The 9,724-nt window shown below is 44.7% G+C and overlaps 1 protein-coding gene across 1 annotated transcript in view; it reads right to left on the reverse strand.

The window, feature by feature from the left end:
* Positions 1-601: 601 nt before the first annotated feature.
* MTMR12 (myotubularin related protein 12) overlaps positions 602-9,724 on the reverse strand; it is a 56,244-nt gene continuing 47,121 nt past the window's right edge. The window contains exons 13-16 of the mRNA XM_018570304.1: positions 9,368-9,537; positions 5,880-6,050; positions 2,927-3,085; positions 602-1,347 (exon numbers count right to left, since the gene is read on the reverse strand). Coding sequence (XP_018425806.1) covers positions 772-1,347; positions 2,927-3,085; positions 5,880-6,050; positions 9,368-9,537 — 1,076 coding nt within the window. The 3' untranslated portion in view covers positions 602-771. The remainder of the gene's footprint in view (positions 1,348-2,926; positions 3,086-5,879; positions 6,051-9,367; positions 9,538-9,724) is intronic.

The following is a 9,724-nucleotide window of genomic DNA, read 5'->3' on the forward strand; positions in this document are numbered from 1 at the left end:
AAATCAGAACGATGATACCTACTGGAGTTAAAAGGTGCCCTAGAGTTATTAGAATCACAATCAGTCTGATTAAACTCAGGTGTGAGGCAGAATCATATAACAGCGCTGGGCAGGTACAGTATTTTTAAGGAGTCATTAAGCCTAAAACTGATTTTAGTTTTTTGCCAGAATCTCCAGAGTAAAATCACCTGACATCTTATTACATCACCAAGAAACTCTGCAGGTGAGATCTCTATGTGGAACTCCCGAGTTGGCACACGGGCTGTGACCTATTATGAGAGGCTTCCACCCACAGTCCTTGCTAGGATTTTCTATTTATGTTGTATCATGGAAAACACAACAGGAAGAATGCAAAGGTGTGTAGGAATAACCAAAACTGCCATGTGGACACAGTCAGGAACTATGACATGGAGAGCTTGTTGGAGTATCCAAGACATAAGCCAGGGACTGCCTTAGCCCACCACTAATACCACGGTGTACAGTCCCTTAGGCTACCCATGAAGAGACTGTGAAGTGTTCAGTGCCGATTTGTGGGCTATCCAATTTTATCCCAAACACTTGTATCTTACTAAACCTCAAACCTCTTCTTCAACTTGCTTTGTAAACAAGGCGTTTGGTTTTTAACCTGCAGATTGGCTAGGTCGTCAAATACATGTAGAAAACATATAAAAGCGGAATCTCTGGAAATAAATTATACATCTAGTAATGAGAATAAAGAACAGCTTCCTGAAGATAACCATTTGTGGTATAACAGGTTCAGAGGACATCAAATCATATACTGCCCAACTCAACATATTCATCATCCCTATTAACAAGTTCATCTTCAGCTTCCCAACTGCGCCACGGGGTGGTCGATATGCAGGGTCTGAAAGAGCTTACGTGAAGCAAAGCAAACGGAAACAGAGAGGAGCGCCGGACGGACTTTTTACGCCTGCTGTCTACGTCATTCTCCTTGTGTATTGTAAGGTTCACGGTCGGCCTCTCTTTCACCTTTTTCTTCAGACTCTGGATTTCATCCATTAGCTCCAACACTCTCTGCATGGCAGCAACATTGCCTCCACCAAGAACCTGTGCTTCCGGGATCCATCGAAGATGGCGCTGGGCCCAGATTTTGATTTCGGGTCCTTCAATATATGGCAGGATCAATCCATGGAAGTCTATAGGCTTCCTATGCCAGTTCTCGTAGAACATTTTGTAGTTACTTGGCACCTCATCAGAGGCGCTTATTAGTTTGCTAATTCTTTTACCAAGGAGACTTCTTATGAATGGTCCAGTCTCCTCCCTAAAGAATCCTTTCTTGTTAGAACCTTTCGACTGTGTAAGCGGCAGAGACAACTGTCTTTGATGCTGCAAAAATACAAAACAATGATAAGAATTAAACATTCAAACTATGCAGACGATTGCCATGTGATGGATTTATTTGAAGCACGTTGACTTTGTGTACACCTTTTAGATTCATATGGAATCAAACATAATAAACACCATTTTATAATCTTCAGTTGGACTGGAGAGGAGCAAGAACAATGCATACCATAACAAAACTCAACAGGATTTGTAATGTGCACTGTACCTTATGGTGCCCTTGTCACTGGAATAAAAGGAGGGGTAGAGAATCTTGAAGTTGGGCTTTAAAGCACACCCATCATTACTAGGGATGCAGCGATACTAGTATCTGTGCCAATGCCAAATATTTGGGCGAGTACTCGTACTCGCCCAAAATGCTCTGATGCCTAGCCTGATACTTCAGCTTCCGGTATCAGGAAGCCGGGCAGTCATTACACGCTGCCCGGCTTCCTGATTGCTCTGGAAGCTGGCCAATCGGGAAGCCGGACGCCGTGTAATGACGCAGCGCCCGACTTTCTGATTGGCCGGGAAGCCGGCTTGCTGCTCCTTCGTCGCCTAGTGTTGTGAGAGCATGGAGCCGGCTTCCCAGCCAATCAGGAAGACGGGCGCAGCATCATTACACGACGCCCGGTCCAGACGCCCTAGTGACGAGAAGCATGGAGACAGCTTCCCTGCTAATCGGGAAGCCAGATGGTGAGTCTTTACACGCTGCCCGGCTTCCTTGATGGGACTTTCGGTATCGGCGAGTACCGGAAAAAAAATATCGGTACTCATACTTGATACCGAAAAACCGGTATCGGGTGCATCCCTAATCATTACCAAATGAAATACACCCCAACACTTCTCCCTGTCTTTTTGCCAAATGGCAATTCAGCCGAGAAGCCACGGTCCACATGCATTGTTCCCCATATATAGAATTTCAATGGGGCAGATCAGGAGTGGTGAACAGGAGTGCTACAGGTTAGTAATGGCACCAAAAAGGTTATTTGCTTTACAGATGATTGATTTGCTCTAAGGAGACCCTGTCATGTTCCCAAATACTCTACATTAAAAGGTCCCTGCAATAGGAGAGCATTTATAACCACCTCTCTATCATTCTATCTTTACAGCACTGCAGCTTCCATAGGCCTGTTTTGTATTCAACACATCTCGGACTGTTGGATGCCTGTATGCTTCACCACACTCTGCTGGTTCCGTTCTCTCTCCCCCCATGTTAGTATAAGCCTCAGCAGCCACATAGGGTTCAGAGGAAGGAACCAGCACTCATGGCAGGGGATGCAAGCACCTAACTCTCCTGGAAGTGTGGAATGCCAAGGAATATTACCGAGGCTGCAGCACTAGAACGGAAAGGAGGTAGGAGACACAGTCCGCCAGACAGGTTCTTCTGTTCTGCAGGAAGCTTTAAATTGGATAAACAAAAAAAAACCCGACAAGGGTTTCTTGAAATGCACAGCTCAGATAGGCCCTGTAAGGGTAATAAAAAGGTAAAAAAAAAAAAAAAAAATCTAAGTATTGAGCGTAAAGTAATAACATGAACATTTATATAAATATTCACAGAGACTAAAACAATATAACAAATTACCTTTGCACGTGCTCCTTTGCGACTTTTATCTTGTTTTGACTTCTCCACGTAGAGCGGGTTGTTTAAGAAGGACAGAGCCTTCAATTCAAACTGCACTGACCAATTCCAGACCGTGTAGAAGCTCAAAGGCTCCCTTTGTTTACCCGACCCGTCCTCAATCTGCCAAGAAAAAGCAGAGCGCTCTCAGATTCCATAAGGAACCAGGTCTCAGCTTAAGCAAACTTTGTCTAAATCTCTAAATTACCCTCCGTGACGGCATAATGGCTCACTTGTAATGCTCATTATAGTGAATGATCATATTCTACATCTACCAGCCCTTCTCAAAAAGATGGAGTCATACGTGGCCTGATCTTTGCAGGAGAGTCGACTGATTTGAGCTCATCTCCCTAGGAGGCTGAAACATGCACTTCAGACTATTATTATTATAATACAGGATTTAGAAAAGGGCCAACAGTTTGCACAGCACTTTACAATATAAGGAAGGCATTACAGTTACAATACAGTTGCAATACAAGATGGTGAGGAGGGCCCTGCCCGTATCAGCTAACACATCTACATGGGAGGGGGAAGTGATACATGAGGAGGGAGCTGTGTGGGCATGAATTGTTTGAGAACATGATGGTTCAGTGGTTAGATTGAGGTGGGATAGGCTTTCCTGAAGAGATGAGTTTTCAGGGATCCCCTAAAGGCAGTCAGAGTGGGAGATAGACAGGTTGGGGTAGGGAGTTCCAGAGGATGGGAGAGACTCTAGAGAAGTCCTGGAGGTGAGCATGGGAGGAGTTGATGAGGGAGCTGGAAAGCAGGAGGTCTTTGGAAGAGCAGAGGGGATGGTTAGGGTGATACTTTGAGACCAGGTTTGAGATATAGCCGGGGGGCCGAGTTGTGGATGGCTTTGTAAGTCATAGTTAATATTTAGAATTTTATCCTTTGGGTGATTGGAAGCCAGTAGAGGGATTGACAGAGGGAGGTTGCAGACACTGAGTGGTTGGTTAGGTGGATGAGTCTAGCAGCAGCATTCATGATAGACTGAAGGGTGGAGGAGTCTGTGTAGAGGTAACCCAATGAGGAGGGAGCTGCAATAGTCAAGAATAGAGATAACAAGTGAGTGGATGAGTAATTTCTAGGTTCCATTGGTGAGGAAGAGGCGTATTTTGGAGATGTTACGAAGGTGCAGGCGGCAGAATTTGGATAGTGATTGGATGTGTGGCAGAAAGGTGAGGTCCAGGGAATGTATAGTGATTTTGTAGACATACTTTCGATCTTTATTATGAAATAAAGTTAACAATATACTTCTTTAAGTCCAATAAACATGAAATATCGCAATATAAAAATATAGCATATGAATAATTTATTCCCCATCCAGCAGGTGGAGCTCTTGTTGTCTTTTCACCCTTTCCATGCTCTTTGTTAGCTGCTTTGCTGAAAGAGAGCTATTTACAGAGATCAATCTCCCTAGCTGAAATTCACACACACAGGACTGAGTCAAAGCAGTGACTCCTCCACCTTTTGCCAATCCTATCAGTGCAAGTATACCATACATCACTTCCTCCTTTACCAGAGAAGCACACACATTTAGGAAGTTTGGCACCGACTTCCTGCACATTGGAAAATGACAGATCTTGCATCATTTAAATCATCACTGAGACCTCTCATATGTACGCAACAGGAAACCCTAAACCTCCACTCTCTTCTCTTTCTCCATCACCAACTGGGCTGACTAAGCTGGCACATTAGACTGAGCTTCTCCTGCCCCGCCTGTGTCTGTACACTGTGATACTTCACATCGGCACAGTGCTGCCTCTCCCGTTATGTGTGACCGTAGATGTGGGAGCCACATTAGTATTTTTTCAGGATTTGTTCCTCTTTATTTCCCCCTGGTGATCCGGCCAGTGATTCTTCCTGTCCTCAGGTGACGGCACTCACTGTGCTGCATCTTTGGAGAAGCAGCGTTGTCACCCTAAGACAGGACTGCAGAGCAGCCCCTATCCAAAACATAGGGGAGGTGTTCTGTAGGCCATGTTGAGAACTGGAAATAATGTTTACTAATAAAAGGGCACCATAGGAATGTAGAATGATATTAGCGGACTAGATTCCTGGCAGGATCAGCAGATATATTTTTGCAACTATCACAAAACACTTTCGATGGTATATCTGACAGATAAACAAGGAGTAAATAAGATCATTGTGAGGGTTTATATACACTTTAAAAAGGGTCCATTTATAAAGCAGTGGTTTTGTCGCAGCCATACTACTGCTTAAAAAAAAGGAACATGACATGCAGCAGAAGCTGGGGTGAGTGCATGTACACAGAGGCTTGAGAGGACCAGCAGCACTGAGATGCAAAAATGGATGAGAGAGGTCAAAACTGCATTAAAAAAACCAAAACATGTGCAGTGACAAGACACAACTTTTTAGGATGAGGTTACAGGAAGTTGTGACAATGGCTGTGTAGAGTATCGGTGACAGTAACCAATGACTTCTTCAGAGTTCAGCTGATCAGGAACAGGCAGTAATCTTATAAATGCTCTTTAACAAGGGTAGGCAAACTCCGGCTCCCCAGCTGTGGTGCAACTACAAATCCCATGAGGCATTGCAAGACTGACAGCCACAGGCATGACTTCCAGATGCAAGATGGCTTTTGTAGGATCACCGCAGCTGGAGGGCCAGAGTTTGCCTTCCCTTGTATTATAATAATACGATTTGAATAGTGTTTGATCCTAACTTTAAAATGATATTTGATGGCTCTGTTATATCACCCGACATTGGTTGTGACCCAACAGTCACACTTTTTCTAGTTGTATATAAGTATGTGAGGCTTTATTGAAGATATTCTGGATCAGACTGAGCACCCTGCCTCTGTACTCCAACCTGTAGCTTCCATCTCTGGTTCTTATACGCTGGCTGCTTTGGAGTGTCAGACAAAGCCATCAGCAGAAAGTCAGGGGTTACTTACCAACTTGTGTGTGTCTTTTTGGTTCGGCGAATTGAAAAAGAATGTGCTGAAGATGGGGATATAGATGCTATCAGACAGGACAGTCAGATACGTCTCGGAGAATTCAAACGCAAGCGGGTACTGCTGTACCAGCTGCCACACACAATCCAAAAAGAGCAGGAAGACCGGAGCCTGCGGAGCAAACATACAAGAAACATTGGTTAGACATGAAGAAAGCATTTCATGGAACGTCTAGTGTTGCAGCCGGACAGACCTGATACTGTACAGGAAACGGTGCTACTGAACTAACCAGCCAACAATGACGTTTTCTAAGTAGACTTTGCTCCAACATTACAACTGAATTAGTGGACATGACCTAACTGCTGGTTGGCTTTAATCTTCAGTCCATCAGTCATCTTCTATTGATCCATACAGTTCTCACTTAACGTACTTTGAAAATGTTTCCAGGCAGATCACACACTTCCTAAAAACCGTGCCCTTTGAAATGCTTACACCTTCACAGCTACAAAGTGTTACATCCATCAAAGGCATAACTAATCAACACAAAGGACTTCTTTTCAAAAGTTCTTTGATTGCTTCTATTAACAAAGTGCAACAGGCGACACAAAACTATATAGTCCAAACAGCTACTCTGCTGACCCTGACCGATCCTTTGTAAAGATTGGGAGTAAACCTCTGAATTTCCACCATATTTTGAGTACAGGCAGTCCCCGAGTTACGAACATCCGAGTTACATACGACTCGTACTTACAAACGGAGGTCCCAGGCTGTTCCACTAGTTGTAATGCTACCGTGCTCATGCAGACGTACATTATATGGCCAAATATATGTGGACACCCCTCCAGATTTTGGAGCTTAGGTGTTTCCAGTGATCAGTACTGTTAATTCTATAGCATTGAAATACATTTTAACAAGTGTATATTGCCAACATTGTGGTTACAGTTTGGAGAAGGTCCTTTCCTGTTCCAGCATGACTGCGCCCCTCAGAAGAAAGCCATCTCCACGAAGACATGGTTTGATGAGCTTGGTGTAAAGCTGCTCGAATGGTCTGCACAGTGCCCTGACCTCAACCCTACTGAACACTTTCAGGATGAACTGGAACACCAATTTGGAGCCAGGCCGTCTTCTCCAACATCACTTCCATTCCTGACCTGGAATTGGATGTCCACAAGCTCACTTAGGTCAGGTGTTCACAAACATTTTGCTATATAGTGCAAGTCCCTTGTGTGGATTATTTTGTTTTGAAACTTATTTTGTGAATTGGTCAGTATTTGAGAATGAACAACAGCACACTGAGAATTTCCTGCCACCATTCTTCCTCCACAGATCAAGAGTAAGATTAGGGGGCTCCCCAACACAGAACCATATGACAGGAGACTGAAGGCCAACCAACAATCCCTGTAGAAGTCAGAAAAATCTGTCTGCAAAGGAAGATAAAATTGACTGGATGTTTTAATATTAGCACACCTTTGGTGTTTCATGTACACAATTAGCAGTTCACAGGTTGGTTTTATCTGTTATCTGGAGTTGCTCTTTAAAGGTCTGGTAACTGCACTTCAGAGCCGAACTTGCTCCTGTGTGTGTTATGGGTCTCCTGGCGAGAGTCAGAAACAATCACCAGGAGCTCCATTTTGAACGTTTGTCTAAATAGGGCCTTAGAGTCACCGTTTAGACATTATCTGAAGAGCCCGCTCAAAACACATGTTGCTACAGAAACACAGCAGAGATTAAGACATACATTTACCTTGACACGGTGGTAACATAGAAATTGTACACATACAAAATGTAGTTTCCTAACCAAATTAGAAACAGTAAAGGAGAGTGCACACGGAGGACAATCACAGCATTCTGTGCACTGCATATTTATATGGAACAAAGATCAAGTAAGTGCTGGGCAGTGGGCACCATAAGGTATTCCCTCCCAGGGGCACTGGGACTTCTGGGGTCTGGGGGAGTAGGCTTGCCTCTATGCCACCTCACAATGCAGGGCTTAAATCCCAAAACAAGACATACCACTTCTGTAAATACATAGACAAAATACAGATTTGGGAGATATTTTACCGGATTTGTATTTCTAGCCATCCAATCCAGAGATGAAAACAGGTCTGCCACATAGCACAGCCCTGCCCTGGCAGTGCTGAGGACCTGATTATCTCTGTTTGTTGTTAAATAACACTTACAGCCAATGCCTGTCCCCAATCCTGTGACTAGACAGTGATGAACTAATTTCTGTGTCGCTCTGCTCGGATTGATTCCCTTTAACTCCTCTCCCAGTCTAATCCTTGCTGTACAAGGAATGCAAAAATACTGATTCCAAGTCAAATTCAGATACATACACCACATGCATTTAAATAATTAATTTAATGATGCATTCATGAACACAGATGCAAATTCATTGCGTCTTTTATAACCGAATGATGTTCAGCAGTTTTGTCTGAGCAGTTGGGTGTGTGTCCAAGTCTATAGAAAAGCCAACTTTCTGAAAAATCAGCATTTGTATAGGAACTCCTGAATAATCTAGCGGTGCTGCAAAACAAGTATGATCAGGCAACTAATGCTGTTTCGATCCCAATTCAGATAATACAAAGTTGCCAATATGAGCCAAGAGCCCTCAAGCATGCAGAAACTTGCTACCTGTATCTCCACTACAAAGAACTCCAGTGAACATCAAAGCATAACCGAAGTGTTACATTACACATCATATTCCATTAAAAACTGCCGACAGATGGGCAGAAGTTTCCCAAGAAGGTCTATCTGCTCTCTGTAGTTCATATTCACTTAAAGGAGAACTATGGGGTCAGTGTTTTTCCCCATAGTTCTCCTTAGGGTGACGGGAGGACACAAACTAGCGTCCTCCTGTTACCCTAAGCTCAGTATACCGCGAGCTACAGCTCGCGGTATACTGAGACGCTGCAGCCGGAGCGGATCCCGACTTAGATGACGGCATCCGCCCAGCTGCGTGAGTGACAGCTGGCTCTGCCTATCTAGAGGCAGAGCCAGCTGTACCCGCCCCCCTCCCCCGTCCGTTCCGCCAGTCAGCGCTGGCAGATCGGAGCGGGGAGAGGGGAAATCGAGCCCCTCCCTCTGTCACGGCAGAGAGCCGTGACAGGATCGAGAGGTGAGGGAACCCGGTTTGTGTTCTCTCACCTCCCGATCTACTGAGCCGACCTGTGACAGTCTCATTGTCACAGGTCGGCTAGAACTATGAGGTGAGTGGAAATCACTCATGTCATAGTTCTCCTTTAACTGCTTCCTTCGCTCTTCATTTTGAGAAGAGACCCACTGACCATTTTGTTGGCGTTCAAAAAGTTTATGGCCACTCTAAGTCCATTATCCCATATGAGACACCCCCTGAACCAAATGACAATGAACCATCCACTCCCACAGATTACCCACCACACCATTTCCCCCCCGGGGCTAGGGGCCGGTGAGTAAAGTGTAGAGAAGGTCGGAGAATTTATGTGTATTAAGTTCAGTACGCTACGTACCTCATTATCGCTGTTACGGAGGTGATTACATCGGTCCAGAAAACTGTGTCCTCCCATCACCCACTCCTTCTGGATGAGGCTCTGGAAGCCTGCTCGAGTACGATAATAGGAATCCATCATGACCTGCACCAGACTGGCAATCACGCAGCAAAAATCTGAGGCCGTGTCCTCTGCGGGTACAATAAATGACAAGAGTAGTCAATGGAAAGCCATGAAGAATCCAAAAGTACCGTTCCTTCCTTCTAGGGGCAGAAACAACAGTTCATACACGGAATGGCATTCTGCACCTGCCATGACACAGCAGGATAAAGGCTTATCAAAAGGATGATGGGGGGGGGGGGGGGGGGGGGAGGAGCG

The sequence above is a fragment of the Nanorana parkeri genome, unplaced genomic scaffold (genome assembly GCF_000935625.1).
Source record: "Nanorana parkeri isolate BGI_ZX_2015 unplaced genomic scaffold, ASM93562v1 scaffold38, whole genome shotgun sequence".
NCBI classification, from domain to species: domain Eukaryota; kingdom Metazoa; phylum Chordata; class Amphibia; order Anura; family Dicroglossidae; genus Nanorana; species Nanorana parkeri.